General features: G+C 41.1%; 1 protein-coding gene across 2 annotated transcripts in view; it reads right to left on the bottom strand.

Moving 5' to 3' along the window:
* Positions 1–55: 55 nt before the first annotated feature.
* CD2AP (CD2 associated protein) overlaps positions 56–24073 on the bottom strand; it is a 96643-nt gene continuing 72625 nt past the window's right edge. For both annotated transcript variants that reach the window (XM_054998650.1, XM_054998573.1), the window contains 7 exons: positions 20464–20623; positions 19005–19147; positions 14893–15008; positions 12718–12807; positions 10253–10434; positions 9447–9510; positions 56–8183 (listed from right to left, as the gene is read on the bottom strand). In XM_054998650.1, the coding sequence (XP_054854625.1) occupies positions 8142–8183; positions 9447–9510; positions 10253–10434; positions 12718–12807; positions 14893–15008; positions 19005–19147; positions 20464–20623 (797 nt within the window). In that variant the 3' untranslated portion in view covers positions 56–8141. The remainder of the gene's footprint in view (positions 8184–9446; positions 9511–10252; positions 10435–12717; positions 12808–14892; positions 15009–19004; positions 19148–20463; positions 20624–24073) is intronic.

Below are 24073 nucleotides of genomic sequence, written 5' to 3'. Positions count from 1 at the left end.
CATTTTCATCCCAGCGGCATGACCCTATCTGAACAAAAAACACATCAACAGCATCTATGCATTATATATGTTTTATTTGTGATGGTGTTTTTTTTATTTTGGAATGTCTGCATACTGCTTCCCACTTTCCATTACAAAATATGAATGTAAGACATTGTTAGGGAGACCTTCTTATCGCTAAAAATATTCATAGCAGCGACTTTCAGAAGTTTATTTAAAAAAATCAAATCAGGTCATTGCACTTGGTCATTTTATTGCTATAGCAAAAAAAGGCCATTAAATAATCATACCTTTAACTGATTGTCTTCTATTCGTGTGCTATACACTTAAGAGGCAGACCGTATTGTCTTCCAACAGCTTATCAATAACTTTTCGTAACCTTGTTGTTTTGCATAATCAGGCTTAAGGTGAAGAGGTAATACTTTGACTAGTCAGCATCAAAGAAAAATTGTGTTCCTTACTCATCCCAGATAGCATATACAGAGGCTTTTCTCTTTACTTTTGATGCAGTTGACTATTTAAATAATTAGTATCAGATTAGTTTACAAAAAGGATGAATCTGCGCAATAGATTAATAACCTGGAGATACATTCATTTATTACTGAGATGACTAAAAATGTAAATTGGCAACAGCAGTTAAACATTACGGAACCAACTTGTTAGATTTGCAAGGTTATGGACAAATAAACTCAAGGGTCATGATTTACTACATGCCCTTAAGTTTCATTTCACAAGTTCTAGATTTTATCCAGATCTACTGCATCTGCTACCGATGCAGAAAAAATGAGATCCAGACCTGCAAACAAGTAACCTGTCAGCATTCTCATCAAACACAGGGAGGAAAGTGGGGCAAGCAAGTATTGCCATTTATATTCTGCTGAGATTGGACCGAGAGATATATACCAAAACGTCTGATGCACAAACCTAGGAATTCATTCTGTTTTAATTTGGCCAACCTAAAAAGCACTCTCAATATATTGCTCTCCCCCTCTATATTCTCTAATAATAGCAATGAAGAAGGGACATGATAACGGAAGTTATATAGTAAGCTTTGGCTTTACTGCACAGCTTCAGTGACCTACACATTTTAAGTGTGTTCCTCCACAGGAAAATGGAGGCCCGTGGCGCAGAGTGGTAAGCGGCAGTACTGCAGCCCAAGCTCTGTTCACGACCTGGGTTCGATCCTGGTGGAAGCTGGGTTCAGGTAGCCAGATGAAGGTTGACTCAGCCTCCCATCCGTCCGAGGTCGGTAAAATGAGTACCCAGTTACCTGGGGGTAAAGTGTAGATTACTGGGGAAGGCAATGGTAAACCACCCCGTAACAAAAAGTCTGCCAAGAAAACATCATGACACGATGTTCCCCATGGGTCAGTGATGGCTCGGTGCTTGCATAGCCTTTACCTTTTTTTTCCTCCACAGGAAATAAATTGGGGTGGGGTGGAGAATCACTATTTTCACTGAATGTAATACCTCCAAAAGAAGTTCTATTGTTTCCTTAGAAAAATCCTCTTGATAGCTGAAGCCTGTTGCAATACTACTGTGTATATAATACTCACATATTTATATAAGACAACAGGGTTGCGCTTACCAGCCAATGGAATTCAGTGAGTGGTCATCCATGCGTGTGTCTCATGAGGGTATTGTGCATACATGGGTCAGCCACAGAAAATTCCAGAGGCCATTGGCAAGGTACTCCCCTCTGCCCCTTTCAGTTGTTTTTTCTGCATCTGGGCCACATGAGAAGCGACAGGCACACCCTTTCTTCTCAGTCCTCCTGGACCACCGAGAGAATTCCCAAGCAATAGTGCTAGGCCAGCTTATGGCAAGGTAGAAAGAAGGGGTGAGGGATTGCATAGATCACCGCTTAATGAATACCAGTTACGGAAGCACAACCCTGGTTTCATCGCTGTGGCCTCTGCACAATCCCACACTGGAGATACGCACATTCACTTACCGAGTGGACGATGGATGTGGGCTCTGGGCTTTAAAGCATACCTAGTGCCCCTTTACCAAGTTCTGTCTTCACAATGATCAATGCCTAGATGTCAATATCTGGAAAGAGGCAGAAGACCACACTCTTAAGTTCATCCATTTCCTCTGCTGGAATCCCCCCTTTTGGAGCACTTGGTGGAACACAAATGTGTGGGAGACACCAAATCTTAAGAGCTTGTAACGTAATGATCAGATCCAAAGAGATACAGATTGCTCGGAAGCTCTGCATCCGTTCCGAGCAGATCAAAGGACAACGGTCTTCCAAATTCTTTATTTCTTTGAAAATAAAATTTGTTTGATGTCTAAGCTGCATAAAGTTGGCTTTCATCAGCAGGTTGAGGGAACTAGGCTGGCCCTACTCTCCTAGTTAACATGGATCAGACAACTTTGGGCAACTGTGCAGCCCAAGACCACTTTGTCCAACATAGTTTTGAAATACATCGTTCCAAGCATGTCTCGAAGCACGTAATTCATTAGTTGTTGTGTGCAGATGTCAACAATAAAAAATGCTGGTTTTGGGGAGCAACCACAGAGAACATGAGTCCAGAGTCTAGAAGAGCTCTGAGATTAATGTGGGTAGAACTAGTCAAAAGCTCCATTGAAGACACAGAGGACTGGAAGGTGGATACATATCCATCATACCTTTTAAGGATTCCTTCTAAGCAAATGAAGTCTTCCTATTGTGGTGGAACCAAAAGCCTTTTTACTGAGATCTTCTACTTCTGGCAACAAGTGAGAACAGGACAGGGACAGTAAAATGGTGAATCAATGCTGTCCGGGCCAACATGGCACTTCAAGAGTGTAGCAGTCAATGCCCTGGTTGGCTTGACACAGGATCAGAGTTTAGGAGGTAAACACAGATTTTCACTGCATTGCCCTCCACCGAGCAGTCCTTTTGAATTTCAGAATGATGATGCTAGGATTCTGGGATCTGTGTAGGCAAACAATCACATAGGCTGTGCCCTACAAGTGAGGAAGGGGGGGAAATATCATCCTACTCCCTTTAGCAAGCAGAGCTTTACTTGCCAAAGTGGTGCTGGCGAGTACTCTCAAGTCAGAGTTGACTTATGGCGACCCCTGGTGGAGTTTTCATGGCAACACAGGTGCTTTGCCATTGTCTACCTCTGCAATCCTGGTCTTCATTGGAGATCTCCTATCCAATTACTAAGGCCAACCCTGCTTAGCTTCAGAGATCAGGCTCACCTGGGCTATCCAGGTCAGGATTACTTGCCAAAGAGGGAGATTACTTCCCCCCCCCTTTATTATAGCCCCAGAATAATCTTTCCAGGAGCCAAGGACTGGCTAGGAAGATCCAGGGAAGATCAGCATCCAACAGTGACTTCCACTGCTGCTTCACTAAGCCAAGGATTTTATGTTCTGGGAATTATTCATTTCCTGTTACAGTTGAAATCTGACAAACCACTTTTTGGAGAGGACTTGTCCTCAATATGGCAAAGAGGACTATCATTTTAGCAGAGGCCATTCATTTCTAGATGTTGTGCATGTAGTGAGAACTCTGCCTTGAAATTGTTGTCTCATGGCGCACATAGCCTTCACCCTTTCTTCTGGAGGATAGACTCTGCCCTGCTCTGAGCCTAGGATTGTGCCTATGAAACAGACTTGAGGAGTTTTCTAAACTGACAAGTAGACGTCATTTTGGGAATCTCTAGGGCTATGTGAACGTATTCTTTCAGAGATTTTTTTTATGGTGCTGGTAGGACAGCTCCATAAAAAAACTATAGGACAGTTGGGTGGACTATAGGACAGTTCGGTGGATAGGGAACTGGTTGGAGGACCGCATTCAAAGAGTGGTGGTCAACAGCGTTTCATCAGATTGGAGGGAGGTGTCCAGCGGGGTGCCGCAGGGCTCAGTTTTGGGCCCGGTACTTTTCAATATTTTTATCAATGATCTGGATGAAGGAGTGGAAGGGCTGCTCATTAAATTTGCTGATACCAAATTGGGAGGGGTAGCAAACACCCAAGAAGATAGAATTAAAATTCAACAAGACCTGAATACTCTGGAGAAGTGGGCAGCTGTGAATAGGATGCAATTCAACAAAGACAAGGGCACAGTATTACATCTGGGCCACAAAAATGGGAAGCACAAATACTGGATGGGGGTTACACTTCTGGGCAGTAGTATATGTGAAAGGGATCTTGGGGTAAGAGTGGACTGTAAACTAAATATGAGCAGTCAGTGTGATGCGGTGGCAAAAAAGGCTAATTCAATCTTCGGTTGTATCAAAGGGGCCATAGCGTCGAAATCGCAGGAGGTCATAGCCCCTCTCTATACTGCCTTGGTCAGGCCGCACCTGGAGTACTGTGTGCAGTTCTGGAGGCCTCAATTCAAAAAGGATGTGGACAAAATCGAGAGGGTGCAGAGGAGAGCGACAAGAATGATCAGGGGTCTGGAGACTGAGCCCTACGAGGAAAGGCTGAGGGCCTTGGGAATGTTTAGTTTGGAGAAGAGGAGGTTGAGGGGGGACATGATTGCTCTCTTTAAATATTTGAAAGGCTGTCATTTGGAGGAGGGTAAGGAGCTGTTCCAGTTGGCAGCAGAGGGTAGGACCCGAAACAATGGGCTTAAATTACATGCACAAAGGTACCGGCTGGATATTAGGAAAAACTTTTTCACGGTCAGAGTAGTTCAAAAGTGGAATCAGCTGCCTAGGGAGGTGATGAGCTCCCCCTCACTGGCAGTTTTCAAGAAGAGGCTGGATGAATACTTGTCAGAGATGCTTTAGGCTGATCCTGCATTGGGAAGGGGGGTTGGACTAGATGGTCTGTATGGCCCCTTCCAACTCCATGATTCTATGTCTATGGTAGATTCCCGTATTTAGGTAACTGGCTCCTGTCCCTTCAAGTCTCAGAGCTAATACTGCTCCACATTTCATAAATATTCAGGTGAGGGGCGCTATGGATAAAAACCATATGCAAAAATTCCTTTAGTTTCAGTCTAAACATTTCCATGCTCAAAGCACAGTTTTTTTAAACCAAAAAGAAGGACATTTCTGTACACGGTGTTGAGAAATGGAAATACGATTTAATGCCAGAAACCAGCAATTTAAATCAAAGAATGGGTTTTAACTGAACCATTCTGAGTTTCGGAGGTTCTATGAATTCACTGAGTGACCTTAGATCAAATACAGTTTCGCTCTCTGCCCGTTATATTCCAGTCAGCTCTTTTTTCCCCCAGATGTGACCTCTCTGGCCATAGGTCTCCCCCGTCAAAGAATTACTCCTGTAAGAACCTGAAGCTTGACTGGGAAGCAGCTGCGAGGAAAAAAGGATGAGAAGGCGGCACCATAATGCTGCTGCTTCCTCCCTCAGGAGTTGGCCTGTGAAAACCAGTCCCCTTGGGCCACCTGGCAGAGCCGGTGTCTGCGCCCAGAGAGGAAGCAGAACAGGAGATGCAGCTGGTGGCCTCACTGGACACTAAGAGCAGCAATGTGGTGTGTTTCCTCAGTACAGCACCCAGCAATGGTTGCAGGACCAGAACTGACATCACAGCTCCAAATCCACAAAGGCCTGGAGGTGTGCTCCAGCCCTTCCGAGCTTGGCTTCATTGCTGTTTTCTGCAAAAAGACAAATATGCTGCTTAAAAGTCTTTATTCGAAAGCATTAAACAATATTGTAAAAGCGGGAGGTTATCTGCTCTCCGTCAGACACTCGCGTTCATAGTCCTTTTGCCTGTAAGAGGGCAGCAATGCTTTTTGGAAAGACTTTATTCCATACAGAATACATGTATCTGGACATGTTCAAGAATTGTTTTCTTCTCCCCTGTAAAATTACAGAGCTCAACTACTCATCCATTCCTTTTCATGCTGAGTGTTGCCAAGACCAATTCCTTTTCCTGAACATGTTAAAAATATTAAATACAATTAAAATAGCAACAGCCATTAAAATCGCAACAAATAAAGCATTAGAGCAGCAAGAGATCCCCACCACGCAGCCTTTTCTCCTGAGCCCCATGCAAGACAACTGTTAACGAGTTTTTTAAAAAAAACTTTGCTCAAGGGAATATAAAATAAAATTTGGTCTCCAGCTTCTCTTTTCCAGGAATGACACCCAGGTCCCCTGCTGCAGTCACAGCCTCTCTGGGGAGCAGAGCCTGTCACAAGTCGTTTCGTGTATAAGGTTGCAGGATAAACTTCTTTGCATGCTCAATGGAACTGGACAGATGAAATCATCTGCTAGTTTCAGGCTTGAGGGGATGACTTCTCTGATTTCGCCACCGGAAACTGGACAGTGAACATTACTGCATTCCACAAGTGTTCTTGGAAATGGAATGATTCTCTTTATTCTCTCGTGTGTTTTTTGCTTTCTTTAACTTCCTCTTGTGGAAAAAAAGTAGTTTCTCTCTCACTCTTATTGCAGGATTTCTTTCAGTGTTTTGTTAAGTTCTGCATTTATTTTGCTGGAAGTTCCAGAGGGCACTGATACGACACCCTATAGACGATACCTGCCTTGCAGTTCTTGCTCTGGATGGTCAAGTTCCAAAGATGGAAAAGAGGACCTTCAGTACTTCTTCTGAGGTAGCGTTTTTCAGCCCCTCACTGGAGGTGTCTCCAACAATCCTAGCTTCTAAAGCCCTTTCCAGGAGGGCAAGTTTAGACAGAAGGCTCTGTTACTTCTTGATTTAGGTGGGAATTTCTTGCATACTGGGTCATGAGGAGTAACTTTGAAATTCCCTTCACCAAAACAGACACAAGGTATTGGGGAGGGACCTTCTACTTTAGGACAGTTTCCCTCAGTGCCCAGAGCATTTTTAAGAGGGCTTTTTATGCAATGGTGGAATAGGAGAATGAAAACGATAGTTGGGGGTATGCTATAATTTTTCATTTCTTTCTCCCCCCCCCCTTTTTTTTTTGAAGTGAGCAAAACCTGAAGTTCTCCATGTGGTGGCAAAGAGGACCAGGAAGAAAGGAAATACCCTCTCTTCCTCATGTGACCCAGAGGCAGAAAAAACTGTTGAAGGAGTTGAGTTGAGTCTCTCATACTTTGATGAGTTTCGGAACCTTCTGCAGCTGGCATGCACACCTGCGCAATTCCCACATGCGATTGTGCAGAGACCACAACAAGGAACTGATCTGTGACTTGTCAAATGCTGTAACAGCCTTGCAGTGGCATTTTTATTTTACGATTGTATTTAGTTGCATACAGAAGACCAGAAGCTAGGACATTTTATTGACACATGAAGATTTTTTGTAAAAAAACCTGAAATCGGGATTCCTAATAAAAAAATAAAGTCATAAGAGTCCTCAGTGTTTAATTATAAATTACAACAGCACAGGAATTATGAATTTCAAGAATGTTTGCATGCCATGTGCTGCAAAATCTAGGCACATCTGGTTGAATTATAAGATCATTTCCGTATTATGCCTGGATTTCCTTACGGTTTTAAGTATTCATCTTGCTGCGGCATTCTTGGTGGTTACATCATAAATCCCTTTTATGAATCATATAGTGCAAGTGACAATGTTCTTCTAAACTAAAAGGATTACCATGGATTAGGGTTGGGATGGGGAGGCAGAAATTGCTTTGCTTTGGCAACTCAGCTAACACATAGCACGAATTCCCAGAATCACCCTGAACTATAAAAAAGTATATTATTAATACTCTCACTGCAGACAGGCATAACAGTGTAGCCCTGGATAGGAATGTTAAAATTAAAAAAAATATACACATATCATATTCCCTTCCGCAGGGTGGGAAAAGTAGTGACTATAATGGCTGCAGGGCTATACCATTTGCCTTCCATAGACTATTTTACAGATTAATTTGCAAAGATACATCACCATATAGTACAGATCTATTAAAAATTAGACTACAGGTATCGATAAAAATTTATTAAGAACCCCCTTCCCTCTCTCCTTTTTATACAGATTTCAGTAGTATTTTCAAGCAAACCAAGAAAATAAAGGTCTGCGATTCCAGCACAGTAAGAAATAAGGCCTCTCTCCTATATTGGCAAGAAACAAACGAACAAAAAAAGTAATCCATTTTCTTCTATTAGCTCACTGAATATAAGATTTATATCCATTTATTCATTTTAAAAAATGGAATGCTAGCATTCATTGGTTTGAAGCAGGAAGATCAACTTCATTCTGAGTTCCTGGTATGTTAAGGACGAACAGTCTACGGCGCTTTCATGTAGTCAACACAGCTTTCTTGAGCTTTTCTATTTCCGCCTGTGGATAACATACACAGCAGGCCGTTAAATAAAACAACGAATGACTCTGTCCACTGCATTTTTAATTTTTTCCCTTTAACATGTATCACTTTGCAAAGCAAGTATGTTTTGATATTCACTAGTACTTAACATATGCTATGGCATCTTAGCCTAAACGTTAATCATTACTGTGATGATAATGACTTCTGCAAATTCGCCTCCCATTGAAAATACTTAGCCCATTCCACTACTGGATCTTTGTTGTTCCCTTAGCAATGAGACTATTTAAATTCAGGTGAATGTAAGGAATTATGGCACATGGGGGAGAGATGGGACAAATGACTGGGAAATTCTGAGCTCGGTATGCTCCCCTTCACAATATTATTGGTTCTTAGGTGACTGAGCAAGTCTCTCTTTAAACTCATTTCCTACTGCTATCTTTTCAGCATTTTGAAGATAATGAATACACTCAATTCTCATTGGGGCATCTGGGGAAGCAGCTGTTCTTTACTTAATAAAATTCTGTTCCGCCATGTTTGGGACTTCCCCTGGGCCTGCAGAAATGGCATCCTGGTCTGTGATCCAACTCCTTCCTGGTCTTCATGGCAGGCACCCAACCATAAAGACTGCTAGTAAAGAAGATGATGGCTAATCCAGGTCATCACAAAAGGTCACGTAAGGGGAGCCTGTCCCCTGGGAACCGATGCATAGATAGTTCAAAGTCTGGCTGACTTCAAGTTTCTGGTGCATGGGTGTGAGGTGAGAGAGCAAACTCCGTAAGCCCCATGAACCCATTTACTGTCCTAGCATGCTGATTAAGTGCCAATCTGGAAGGCTTCTTCATGAGTAATTCAATTCGCAGGAAGCCAGAGCTCAAAGGAAAGCCCTTTTCTGTGCTTTCCTTCACAGTGCCATCCTCCACACTCCTGCTTACAATTTCAAAAGATCAACTTGCCTTGAAATTAAATGTATTCACTTTGCTACAGAAGGTAGCTCTGCTAGCAGCTCAGGGTGGTTAAGAATGTAGTTTGGAAAAAATACCTTATTTTTCAGATCTCCATGATGGAAGATTACAAATACATGGTATCAAATGCGACTTCCCCGTTTTGCTCAGTGTGTGTGTATATGGAGTCTTCCATGTAAGCAAAATAATCAAGTAGAGAATGTAACTTTTCACACTGCTAGACTATACAATAGCTCATGATTTTAAACTGCTGAGAATACTGGAAAAGGTAAAACAAAGCCATTTATGTCTTCACACATCTTACTCTTAAGATGTTACCTCTAGGTTATTCCGCATATGTTTTTCTTCCTCCAAGTCTTTTTTCAATCTTTCCAGTTCTTTCCTTTAAAAATTAAAGGCAGACCTAGTTAATATTTTCATGTTACAATGTTAGTCCCTTACAGGAAGAAAGATAATCCAGCTACAAGCTACATTTGGACCTAAAGGAAAAAAGAAAAGCCGTATGAAATTTAGATAAACTTTACTTCTGGAATTGTCTTAGAGGGAAATCAGAGGTTGGCCTCCGATTCCCTCCTCCTCCCAGGGGGAATCAGAGATATCAAGGGATAGCTTATAGCCTCTTCACCCATTTTCTTTATACATGTGAACAGCTGTGAACAAGCCCAGATATACATTTATTATGTACAAACACAAAGAAATTCTGCTGTCACGACTCATTTTCTAGTTTACGAATGTCCAGAAAGCAGTATTACGTGCAGTAAATTGGCAAGAGCCACGAAACCAGCCAGCAGCCTGGCATATTGGGCAGTGCCAGCCGGACCCATGGACAAAAAATCATCTAAATAATGCACCGTGTCCCAGCATTGAAGCTGTTGGCGCAGCTCCCACTGCAGAAAGGAGCTGAAGCACTCAAATGTGGCTCTCAGCCAATATGATTAAAAAGCAACTAAAAAGGCAGAATAAACACAATTCAAACTGGAGCTATGTTAACATTTTGATCATAGTGCTTTCATATGAAGATGTTAACTCACACAGCTTGTTCCTGCCCCGCTGCCCGTCTCTTAAAGGTATAATGCACCAATCACCATTCAAAGCTCGAGTAAGAAGAAGGGAGTAGAACTTACCCGTGTTCTTTTTTCAGTGTTTCTACAAGAGTCAAAAGCTCAAAAATCTGAGCCTTGAGCTCTTCTACAGAAGATTTTTCCCCTTCATCTGTATCTCGTTTAAGTTTTGGTTCTGCAGCACAACCGCTGAGTATCACAGAGTTTGGTGATGAAGACAGGCGTGTTGAAGTAAATATGGATGGCTGCCAGAGGGAAAATGTGGTTACCAGAAAAGCGCACTATGCAAATACAGGAAGAGTTGCAGGTGATACAAATTTGTTCACCGATGCCAGTGAAACCCTGTTGGGCAGCTGGCATTTAGCTTCTAGTTAAGCTTAGGAAGCTGCTCAATACTTTACAGAAGAATGGCTATTTGAAGTGCTCCTTTTATGGACCATATAGCAGCAAACCAGCCTTATTTCAGAGTTCATACAAGTATTTATTCATCCACATGAAATCATCAATTCCATTTACCCACTCGCTGCAACAGTATATCAATTCTAACTCATATTCAATGACTGCTTCAACGAATAGTTAAATGCAATTGATTTATTTGGAAAATTTCTATGCTGCCACTCCAGGGAACCTGCTCAAGGCAGCTTAACACCATAAAAGTTATTAAAGCCCAGCATCAAAAACACAACCAGAGTGTAAAACAACATAAAACATGAAGCAGCAGCAAACAGGTTTTAAACATTTATCAGGCCAAAAAAAAAAAAAAAAAAAGACGACAGGATGATTTTTTAAAAAATCCCTTAATTAAAAGCAAGGGAAACTTTTTATTTTGCGATCTGTATATGTTCAGATACTGGAATGGCCTCTCGGGGCTGGACGAGGTACTAGGAAACCCGTTTTTCCAAGTTGGATGCCAGCAGGAAACCCAACCACTCTTGAGGAAAGTGCACTGATGCATAGATGACTGACTTGGGGACAGAAAAGGTGTGTTCTCTACACACGTGTCTTTGGATTTGATAAAGAAAGCCTTGTTTGAAAAAGAAGTGGAAAATTGGGAGAAAGCACAAGAAATTCCATGAAAAGCTACTAGTTGGGGGTTTGAACCTATTCAACTTACATCCATGACATAAAAGTAACTTAATTCTATAACCTTCATTTGCACCTAGAGCAAAGTTGAGATTTAGTGGCCGATGATACATTTATACTTTCTTCCTCCCTTGCTGTAAATAGACATTTATTTATTAGACTTTTTTTTTTTTTGCAACATGTAACTTTAACATAAAAGCTATTTTTTTTCCTTTTCAATGTATGGGCTTTCTGCTTTGCAGGCTTTCTGCAGCTTAAGAATCTCACCCTATCCCAAACCAACTCAGATGTATGCCAAGGGGAGAAGATACATAAATGTGTGTGTGTGTTTATAAAGTGCTGTCAAGTCACAGGCCACTTACAGCGACTCCATGGGGGTCCAAGGCAAGAAACTAACAGAAGTTGTTTGCCATTAACTGCCTCTGCTACAACCATGGAATTCTTCATGGACATACAAAACTGCCTTGTGCCAAGACGGATGATTAGTCTGTGTACCTATTGTCTGTTCTGGCTGACAGCAGCTTTCTAAGGTCTCAAGCAAAAAAGTCTCTTTCTTAATGCCAGTCGCTTGTGATTCTTTATTGAAGACTCCCCGGATCGTCTGCATGCAAAGTACGTGTTCTACCACTGGTTCATGGCTCCTCCCCAAGAACGACTTTCTAAAGCCACTCCACTGAGTTCACGGCAGAACTGGATCCGATTCAGAAACTTCTCAGTTCATGCATCAGCCTCGAACCACCAAGCAACAGTAGCTCATCAAGCTGCAGTTCTAAAGGCAAAGGCCTCCCTAACCCCTCTGGCAGAAGTTGCTGCAGGATTTGAGCTAGCACCTGTTCTTTCGGAGGACAGAAAAAGACTTTCCAAGAATTGCTGGCGCCAGCTGGACATATAAACAAAAGATGCTTGACTCCTAGGAAACTGCCCAGCACCCAAAGAAAAAAGAAACTAAGGGAGTGCTTGGGTAGGTCACTTGAAAAAGTGACTCGTGAAAGGTAGCCAAGGGGTGGCGGTGGATATAACTGGCTTTTCTCCAGTGAAAAAGGGAGGAGGTGGTCTCCTCTGACTACGTAAAAACCTATGCTGTGGCTCTTGGAATCTGTATGGACAAAAAGCATGTGGGATGAGGACTGTAGTAAGGTGGAAAGTTGGGTAGAACAGTGAAAGGGTTAGTTAGATCCAATCCAGTTTCTAGAAGATCTCTACCTCCTTCTAGTGGTTGCAGCAGGAAAAGCAGTTTTAAAAGTTTTGTCCTTTTATCAGTGGCAGGGGAAGTGTGTTCACGGAGGTCATGTATCTTAAGATGTTTCATTACTTGGATAAAATGGGGAAGCCCGTAGCGTCTCTTGTATTGGTCTTATCTTACATGTACAGACAAAACATTATTCTGAACAGCGGCCAGTATTAGGCTCCTGTTGCGAGTGACTCAAGTCATGTCAACATCACACCTTTTTAATTTCAGATGGCTTCAGTTTGGCACTTTCTTCTTCCTCTTTATGCACCTTCACAGTTTTTTCTGTGCTTGAATTCTGAATTGACTGGAAGAAGGGAAAAATATGCAATTTGTAAGGGCTGGATACTGGTGCTCTTTGAAGAGCACGTACGCTATCTTCCTGCACTTTTAATTTTAAAACTACAGTTTTGAAATGGTTTATGCACTAGACCTGTTTTTTAAACACAGGCCTAGATTGATGTCTCATGATCAAAGGAAGTACACAGGCTAATCTTTAACGGGACCCTGATATTGATTAGAACCTCTAGAAAGGATCAAAAATTTATAGCGGGGCCAGAGTAAGAATGAAAAACTCCCTCATCCGTATTTCTTTTTGCAGCTTGCTACTGGCAGCACAACCTTAAATATTTATTTTGCCTATCATCATCAGTTCATCACTTTTATTACGGTCCTAAGACCAGCATACAAATTGGTCAAAGAAAAGATACAATTAAAAAAGAATCACGAATTTTAAAAATGCAACTCCCGTAGTTTAAGAATCAGCGCACAGAATTTAGCAACTTGACATGTAATTGTAACATTTTTTTCAGATAAAAACCAGTGAAGCCTTGCTTTGCTTGTGGTTATATGCCCAGTATTTCTTTTTGAAGCTTGCAGCACAATCTTAAATATTTATTTTGTTTATGTAAAACATTTCTGCGCTGCCTTGCCACTCAAGTAGGGTCCCTAAAATGGCAAACTTCCAAATGTTTAAAAATTAAAACAGCATTTTAAATAAGGTATAAGTTAAATGGAAGCCAGTGCCGTTAGTTTAAACAGAACTAACATCCCCACATGTTGGCTTAGGATCCCAACACAATTCTAGTTGTGAATGAGGAGCCCTCAAACGAAACAATGACTCTTTTCAGTTAGTAAATTAGACATACTTAAGTGATGTGGGTAGAAATAAATGCACAAAAAGCAACGTATGAAATGCTGCACACACATTCTGCAGGTATTTGTCCCGTTACCGTTATAATAGGGTTGCCAGCTTCAAGTTGGGAAATTCCTGGAGATCTGGGGGGTGAAACCTGGAGAAAGTGGGGTTTGGGGAGGGAAAGGACCTTGGCATGGCATAATTCCATACAGTCCACCCCCCAAAGTAGCCATTTTCTTCAGGTGAACTGATCTCTGTGGCCTGGAGACCAGTTGTAATTCAGGGAGATCTCCAGCCACTGGTACCACATGCATGTGCGCAAAGTGCGCGCACGCTCCCTGGACTGCACAATGATGTCACTTTGGGTCAACTGGAACACGGGGGGAGTTTAAATTGCCCTTGGAGAAAATGGTCACATGGCTGGTGGCCCTGCCTCTGATCTTCAGACAGAGGAGAGTTTAGATTGCCCCCCGCGCTGCTGGAGCAGCGCGGAGGGCAATCTAAACTCCCCTCTGTCTGGAGATCAGGGGCGGGGCCACCAGCCACGTGACCATTTTCAAGAGGTGCTGGAACTCCGTTCCACCACATTTCAGCTGAAAAAAACCTGGTTATAACGATTCCCTCTCAGAATCTTGTCCGTGCACGCTCCCACCAGTATTTTATAAAGATCTCTGATCTCTATTGGTTAACAAGTCTGCTTACTAACCAAGTTCAAGGTGCTAATTTCAGTTTTAACAGTGCAATCCTAAGCAAAGTACAATTTGTTTAGGATGGCACTGTTAAAGCCTTGAACAGTTTCGTAATAACACACCTGGTGCCTCTCACCCACAGAAACTAATAGCAAGAGGACACGTGACTTCACTGTTAGTGACAATGGCACGTGGCATCAAAACCCGGGCATTTTCCCCCAATGGTGGTGCCAGCACTCCTTTCCCAAAAGAGATGTGCCAGTCCCAACACCAAGGCGGCTGGTGACCCTCTCTCTAGCCCACCAGACTGTGGTTTGTGTACTTGTGCCTTTTTCTTAGTCTGCTGCTGACTAGCTACAACGCTGCTTTATAAAATTGTGTTTTAAATATTTTTGCTACAAAACACTTGGGGGGGGGCTTTTAAAGTGGTATTTAATATAAACCAATACAAATAAAGATATGAACAAAAGACGGGTTGTTGTTTTTTTCTTCCTGCCCATGTTGATACAAAAACACTTCTGATGTGGGGAAACAGATACTAGTGGTCCACCCTCCATATACTCACAGAATTATTGCCATTGAACCGAGCAGGCAACCTTCTGCCGGGCATCTTTGGCCTATTTGCTGTGGGATGCGATAAATTATCTGAGGTAGCTATTATGTCATCAAAACTGAGAAGATCTGAAAGAGAGCGAGAGCGTAAAAAGCAGAGGCTATAATTAAAGCTCCAAAGAATTCCATGAGTAGAACTGTCAGGCTGCAGTTTGAGATTATGTTACCAAGAGAGCAACAATAAAACTAGACCGCTATCTGAATAGGTAATTATATTCTATAATGAAATTAAAACCAAAGCGTGCAGCTTGAAACCTCCTGGAACTGAATATTTTCAGATTAATCCCACACTCAAACTTAACATGATTAATGTTTACCTGGTGCTTATAAGAAATCACAGAGTGAGTTAGTAAATGCACAGACACAAAAAATTGTCCTTGAATATCTACAGAAAACACTTGAGAACACAGAAAACTTTAAAAAAAGGAATTTTCAAATGTACCTTCTACTGAAAATAACTTCTGTACAGGCCAAGAATGCAAGAACTGATATGGAACATAGAATTTGGATCACCACATAGAAAGTTACCTTATCAAAATGAAGAAGGGAAGGGTAATATCCTGACACGTAAGAAGGAAAACATGTCAAACAGGATAGGAAATAAAATCTGGAAAGAAAAGTCAAGTAGAGGAGTATCTAGGAAAAATTCTGAACAAAACAAAACAAAAAAAGATTGCAAAGCAAGTGAAATGCATTTGTTGAGATACCAAAACTCAACATGACAGCATTATGTAATCAGGTAACTGTACTTCCACTATATTCATTTAACCCTAACCAAGTTGGAAGATCAGTGCTATGCTTTGAAATAAACATGTGGCATATAAAAAATACAATTGTTTTAACCTTTAATTTTTTTTAAAAAAAGATCATGACTTTCTTTTCAGAGCTGGTGAATGCCAACTGAAGTCCAGGGTCCTTTTGAACCAGTGATCCCCAACAAGGTACCTTTGAGAGCTATGGCACCCACTGATGTGTTTTCCTGGAAACTCCGTATTTCTCGAGTCTTGATGATGGGGGGGGGGGCTTCACGTTACTCCCTACCAACTGACCAGAAAGAAACTGAGCTGTCCAGAGCAGGCAAATAGCAGCTATGACAATCAGCTTTACTACAGACAAACTTTGTTATGCTTCTGAGACTGATAGCTTTTCAATAGCTGCACCCTCCTCATTTTTTTGGAAATTGAAATCAGCTTCTCTTCTGCAAAGAAAACAGCTGATTCTGCACCCCATAACAACCATTCTGTGAAAGGACCCTCTATTATTCCTCAAAATTCCAAAAAGTAGGGGTTGTGGACCCCTGCTTTACACAAGCAAGCCCACTACTAAAACAGAAGAAAATCTAAATTTTCATTTATGTATCCTTTAAATATATCATCCAATAATAGTTGTAATTTTAATTGATTAGATGTAGTGTGTTAGATGTAATATTTTTAAAATTTTTAATGGCATTTAGTATTTGTATTTCTGTTATCTGCCCTGAGCCTGCGAAAGCAGGGAGGGCGGAATATAAATGTAATAAATTAAATTAAATTAAATAATGTCTGCACATAAATCTCTTCCAACATTTCCCACATTCACAATCTAATCCTAAACCGAGTTACACTCTTCTAAACCAATTGCCCTCAATGGATTTAGAAGGGTGTAACTCTAGTTAGGATTGACCTCTTAGGGTAATCAGCTTTGTAAACCTCGATCTACTTGAAGCACAAGCAATATCTCAATTTGTGGGTTAGTTACAGCCAAGATTGCTCCAATGTGGTCTATGTGTGCCTGTCTCTACAAGCAAGTCTGGAAATGTCCAAGAATGTGGTCTATGGAGCTGAACAGAGCACAACACATAGAACATATAATGTTGATTTTTACATCAACTGGTGGCACTTGCTCTTCTGGCCACAGAAAGCCACATTTGCAATTACCAGGAACTAAAGAGCCACATTTACTTTCAATCCTAGCATGTGGTCTGGCCTTCAGAGAAGATTACAGCTTTCTGTTCCTTTGGCATCAGCTGTCTCAAGGTAGGAACCAACTGCCAATCACAGACCCCAACCCGGCAAGGATCTTTCCCACTTCCCTGAAACATCAGGTGGGTGGCACATTGGGTAATGGTGCTCAGAGGAGCCACGTGTGGTTCTCCGAATCACTGAGTGAGTCTCACTGCAGCTACCACACTGGCTTCCAGTCAGTTTCCAGGTCTTATGCCGAAGCATTGCCCTTAACTCTTAAAATTCTGAACAAGCAATCCACATCTGGGATAGCTTAAGGCTGCCTTCACACACATGAGCCTACCTACAAAGATCTTCCTCCGAGGCTCTGTTTTGTGGATTGTGGATCTTATAATTTTTGTGAGAAGGTCTCCCAGAGCAAGAAGCATGCAATAATTAAGAAATATGCATAACCCAACTGGATTACGAGTGAACATGGAGTCAGAATAGTGGAAATTAAACCTTTGAAATTATAGTACGAAATAACCGCAAAGTACAGAACAGATGACAGGGTAAGAACTTAATGGTAAAGTTAGCAAAACTGCAACATATAATGGGAAACAGAAGAAAGAAACTTTACACAGGACAGATGGAAGCTGTACTCTAAATCAACACATTGCTAACCACACTGCTACTGAAACTACTTCAACTTACTAGCTATTCAACTCAAATGGGAACGAGGGACATTACATGATGCTCTTACCCAACCTGGGTTGGTTAGAAAGGAAAACAGAGAATTCACTGAAGTACAAGAATGACTAGGAATGCTTAGTATTCTTAAATTAGATTCTACAAGGTAAACAGAGTACTGCTTTATAAGTCAGTTTCTGATTGATGTGGGGCGAGCTGATCGGAGAGAGTTTACTCTTCCACACAAAACAATTTTCTGGATCTTAACAAGCCAACAGAAAGGACACCAAACCTAGAATATACGGCAAGATTTGCTACAATAAACATTCTGGCAACTTTTCAAGCACAATGTCAGCTCCCCAAAACATTACCACAAATTACGCAGTCGAATTGCCCGCAATTGGGGAAATCAAAGAGGTCAGCCCCCGTGGTCGGCAGCATTATGCACAAACAAACTTAGGAAAGTGGAGTTAATGCTATGCAAAGAAATACCTACTAAATCCCCAGAAAACTCTGCAGTATGATGACTTCCTGTTCACATGTGCTTTACAGGAATGCTAGACTCCCCATTTTTAATGGTCAAGTATTATACTTGGGCATGCCCACAATCAGAATACAAGGAATGGCCCAATGTTCTATAATCTAGCAGTCAGAGTTTACTTGAAGACCAGAATCTTGAATGATTTGTGCCACTGCTATGCTAACAGGATCTGTAGTCACAGGTCATCAGGACATGTATGTTTCCCCAGTGAGGCAAAGAGCCATTCTCAGGGGCCATTTGAGGGTTGGACAAACAGTCTGTGGGGGACACTTCAGGCCCCTCTCCCTGCAGTATTGATCCAAAATTGGGATTATGAACGTCTGGGAATTAAGTTCCAAGCATGGAACTCTCAGAGCACACCTGTCAACAAGACTGAGACAGAGACAAGGACTTTGTGATGTGTGATTCGGCACTAAGAAGGATGCAGTTTAGAAATGATGTGAGGGGTCTCATCACCATTCTCTGAAATTCTATCAAGCTTCACAAAGCTGTCACTGAAGTCTTGTCAAACAGGTAACGTTTAATTGAACATTAGTCAAATTGTCTTGAGGTGTATTAAAATGGTATCAAGGAACAAAACTGGGAAGAAGGCTTTCCTTATAATAGAAAAACCTTTTGTTTCAATTATCCCTTTCTAAAAGCCCTACACTCCTTTATTATATGAGACGTTTCTTCATTTCCTCTAATACTGTACCATTCACTTGTATGGTGAAAATGCATACAGATTATGTACAAGCAGCTACAAGGCCTCTTAGGCTACAAACTAATGTGGTGTTTCAAATACTGTGGCAAATCCAAAATTCCCCCTGGATTCTAGGAGACTCTGACAAACTAGTGAAGTGTTCATTCTAATTCTGCAGAAGGGAAAAACTCCAGATGTTTCTGGAGTTGTGCACTGCATTTAAAGCTTACCTGTATCTTTCGAGTTCTTTATTGCAACTGAATCTACCTCTACGGATTTTGGTCTCAGGGGTAACTGCTCCGAGTCTGACTTTGGTTTTGCTAGAGGTTCAATTTCAGATTTCGGTCTTAAGGAAACTAATTCCCCATTTGCGCTGTGTTTGAGAGAGAAAAGTTATACGTTTATTAAAGTAATTCATATTCTGCATTATCAGCTACTCAGACCCACATTTATAGAGTACAATTATTAAAAACAAAATAAACACTACAGTTCTTAAAACGCACGGTATTAACCATTTTAGAAGCTTCCATCTTATAACCTTTAAATGTCTCAAATTCCAATTTTCTTTTTATAATAAACACATTTTTGATATTATGATACAATATCACATCTTTCTTTTTTCACTCTCCATACCTAAATCTTTACTGTGGTTATGCATACCATGTTGGTTTACCATTAATACTGTTTTTTTCTGACTCTTTCACAAAGACAGTTGAAAGTAAACTTTCCGAAGGGGTGACAACGTATTATTGATAGGTTTGGACTCCTTTGGAAGCCAGGCTGGAATTCCAAGAACTCCTTGTGTTCTCAAAGGCTTAGGAGATATCACACGGTGCCATCACTGAAAAGGCCCTGTTGTCTATCATCACCTACTGAGGAGACATACAGCGCAAGGCCACAAAGGGTGATTTAAGTGTATTGGGGCTTCATACAGATGGAGGTGATCGTGAAGTAAACTGGGTTCTGGGCATTTAGGGCTTTAAAGTTCAAAACAGAATTTTAAGTTGAACCCAGAAACCAACTGCAAGCCAGTGTAGATGTTCCCAAACTTATTTAATAGACTGACTTCAGCTACAAACCAGGCAGCAGCATTCTGGGCTTACTGTAGTTCCTACACATTTTCAAAGGCAGCCTTCCTGCAAATCATGCTGAAGTCATCTAATCCTTCTTCTTTAAAAAAAATCACATTAGGCATGCAATTAAAGGGGGAGGGGGAATCCAAACAATTTTTTGTGCTGTAAAACAAAATGCGGCCTTATACTAAGTCTGGTTTGGAAATCACGAACTCAGTTTCCCCCAAAGCATAGTATGGAGGCAGAGTTCAGAGCTCATCATGGTTTGCTGACTGCAGCGAACTACATTTCGTTTGCTGCACGTATTGGAAGACGGAAAGGAATGAAATGCAGGCAGCCGAGGCACCTTTCTAAGGCTCAGAACCCCTGCTCTTGAGAACTGGGTTCAAGGAGTCTGAACCGAGCTGCTGATCTAAAAAGATCCGTAACACAAGCAGTCAATGTTCTTTACTACTGTTGCACTTGTAACATCCAAGCAGTGCTTTTCAATAGGCATTCACAATGTTAAGTGCAGCAAGCTTAGGAGACATGCAAACTTGGCAATATTACGATGCTGCACGTGATGCCGCAGGCCACAGTTTCTGATACGCAAAGGGGGGAAAAAAGACACACTCACCTGGGCGCTGAGGGCTGCAAGACTGGCTTCTCTGGCCGTTTTGGGTGCAAAATCCCAGCTCTTAATATGTTATTAGACTTGTTGGGAGGGGCAGGTTTCTTGGGTGGTACTTGAGGAGCTGCTGGCTTAGGTGTCTTCTGATCCAAAGCTGCTTTTTCATCTGGGCAATAAAGCATCCGAGTATTTAGATGGCTGCAGATGCAACTTACCTGCAGACTTTCTTCTGGGGACCTGGGCTGCTGTGCCTCATGCACGTCTCCCTCTGCACAGCCCTGCTGGACATAATTCTGAATGGGAACAACGCTCACTCCCTGGCAAATAATATAGAAAGCAAACCCAAGGAGGAGGCCCCAAGAAATAAACCTCTTCCTTCAAGTCTGTCATCTTAGGAAATTCCTCCAAAGAGACGTTTAAAATCTGCACGGCTAATCAAATCTCCAGCAGCCAATCAGAAGCCTTCTTGCTTGACAAAGCCCCACTTGACCCTGCTCACTTTCTAAAATGCTTAAGCACTAGGAAAGGTGTTGGTTGGCGCCACGGTGCCCATGGGCACCATGCTGGGGACCCCTGGTGTAGAGCTACAAATGGAAGCAATGAGGGTTTTAAGGGGATTCCAGTGGAACAGACAGAGATTCCGATGCTTTCAACAGAATCTGAGCACGCCAGTAGAGCAGGCGACGGCTATGCAGACTCTTGCCCACTCCTAGTTCCATGCCTTACAGCAAAGACACATGGAACAACATGAGCTTGGTCACAGGGAAAATATATGGCTCAGTAAACCAAAGAATTGTCATCCTTTACTTTAATGTCCACCTTACACAAAATTTATAGCAACATATAGTATTCTAGGAAAGCAAAAACAAATCTTAATAAGACGACAACTCAAAGATATTTCAAAGTACTTTCCTGACCAAACCCTTTTAGCCTCCTCCTTAAGTAACGTCTGCTGCAAAGCAGTCATTAATCTGGGAGTTGATGACTAAAATAATAGATGGGGCATCTCGAATTTTACAAAGCAGACTAGCTGGAACGTGTCAAAAGATTAACTATTGCCTTCTGAAAAGCAACGTGATCCAATTCAGTAATTTTCAGTAACTACATGTACTGTTAGAAAGGCAAGCAGAGAATAAGGAAATAGTTAAATAAATATACTGATAGGTTATACTATATATACTATAATGCTAGTGGATCAGATTGTATATTATATAATGAATGTGTAGTACGGTGTTGTATGCTGTGCCACATTGGTGGCAGGGCACACAGTAGGGGTTTTAATACATATTATAATGACGACAGTATATTTGATAGAATATAGGTTTAAAAGAAATAGAATATGTTTAAATTAAGACTTTGTTATATATTATACTATATTATACTGGTCTGCTATATTGAGGGGTATAAGATTTATACTATATTGATAGTATAACTGATAGGTGTATATTATACTGATAGAATATTTGATAACATAATTGATAGAAGTATATTATATTGATAGGATATTTGATAGAATGTGCTTAGAGTAAGGGATTTATTAAGTAATAAGAGGGGTTAAGGGTTGGAAAGCTGTTGGAAGTCGATAGAGAGGGGGGAGGAAAAGGGTGGGGGATAGGGTTAATTAGATATTGAGGGAATGAATGTATTGAATTTGAAAAATATGCTCACCAATAAAAAAAAATTTTTTTAAAGAAAGGCAAGCAGATATTACCCTATTTATAAGAACACCCAGTTGTTTTAGGATTATATGCAAATACAATTGATTTCATTTTCTTTCATAGTTCTCTCTTATCCAAGCTTAAGTCCTGAAAAATACTACATTAACAAAAGACCTTTAAGTTCTGGCATTTATGCAAGTTTGAATTATTGGTGAAAGTGGCAGTCAAGCGGCAGCTACATGACATAGAAAGAAGCTTCAAATTCTGATGCTCCCAGTTTGGCAAAAGTTATAAAATGCAGTAAATATTTCATATATATGATCAAAGCAACATCAATGCGTCTGACACAATCATACTTAATGTACAGCACCACTGAAATCATTACATATTTTATTAACAGAAGTTACTATTGAGAGATTTAAAACATGTATCAGCAAATATGATTTTATTTATACAGTAGGGTTTTTTTAACGTTACCTTTGTACTAGAAAGTCCCAGGTATTACAGAATTTCTTAAAATAAGGCTTTAAATTTTTATATTTATAGAATTTCTTCCAATAATGATGCTTAAGCTTTTAAACATTTTAAAAAGTTCAAAATGCTTTATAGCATAAGAACATAACAAGGTTCTTCTAGATCAGAGAAGTGGTCTATTTATTTATTTAATTAGATTTATACCCCGCCTTTCCCATGAATGGGCTCAGGGCAGCTAACAACAAAGAATACATCATATATTACAGTCCAGCATCCTGTGGCCAGTTACCCTACAGGGCCAAACAAAAAGGACTCAGGCTTGCCCCTGATGAATACCAAGAGTTACACTTCGGAAACTAGTCTAGGAGGAGGAGAAGCCAAAACTGAAGTTGGTCCCGGTCAAACTGGAGTGGAGGGCAGATCCAATATAACTGGATGAGATCTCTCTGTCTATACTTCATCTCAAGTCGTGTTCAAAATATTCGTCTCTTCCAAGCTTACCCCCATATTGCAGGTTTTGTAGATGGGGAATGAAGCAAAGTTGCTTGCCTATAGCTAGCTAAACTGAGTTCAGACAGTCAATTTAACCCTGGCTATAAATGAAAGTGTGTGCAAACCCAGCCCAAGCCAGACTTGCCCCTGGTTCCTTTCCCTATACTTCTCATAAGCAGTACAATGACGGATTAAATCTTCCTAAGAATCTCAGACTGTGGAAAGAAAAACTAACTCCAATTAACCTACACCTGTATACGACAGGTAAATGGAGTTAGTCCTAAAAACAGCTTCTCTTCACTGCAGTCCTTACAAGGGAGGAAATGGAAACTCCTGGCATAAGCCAGATTCTCACACATTTTCGACCATGGTTAAGCTGGAAACCTGAATACAGCTGTCTAAAGATTTTGTTGCTGCAGTGAGATCCAAGCTGCTTCCAAGGGTACCACCCAATTTTATTTTTGGGGAAAAAATCATGAAGACATTTTCTTTGCTTAAGCTGAAAACCAGATGTGGATTAGCCATTTAACTGCAAGTCAGAAAATAAGCCAACTCTTTTATGGCAATGATTTTTATGAAGTCCTGAAATTGGTAACGCAGGTTACAGGATGAGGGAGAGGTGTGTCAACAAGTTATGACGCCTTTATATAATATCTGGAGAAAATGACTAGAAGGGAATTTTAGATGGGTGACTGCAGATCAATTTACACTAGAGCAGAATCCACAAAACTGGGGGGAAGAGGAAGGTAGACAGATGATTAGGAACCAAGCTCATTCACTGTATGCAAAGGTAGTCCCAGCTGAGCTTTTATCTTAGTTGGATGAGGAAACTAATCTGTCTAGAAGCACGCTGTCATTATTACACTGTTATTGTAATTAAGTCCTTTCCTACCAACTGTATCCAAGACAGCTAAATGACCGAAAGCTCTACTGCTTACTGCTTTGCAAGATGCTGAATATGAAGTTTAAAACTCTTTTACCATCAGGGGCCA

The sequence above is a fragment of the Eublepharis macularius genome, chromosome 1, assembly GCF_028583425.1.
Source record: "Eublepharis macularius isolate TG4126 chromosome 1, MPM_Emac_v1.0, whole genome shotgun sequence".
NCBI lineage: Eukaryota > Metazoa > Chordata > Lepidosauria > Squamata > Eublepharidae > Eublepharis > Eublepharis macularius.
This window is presented reverse-complemented; position numbering and strand designations above follow the sequence as displayed.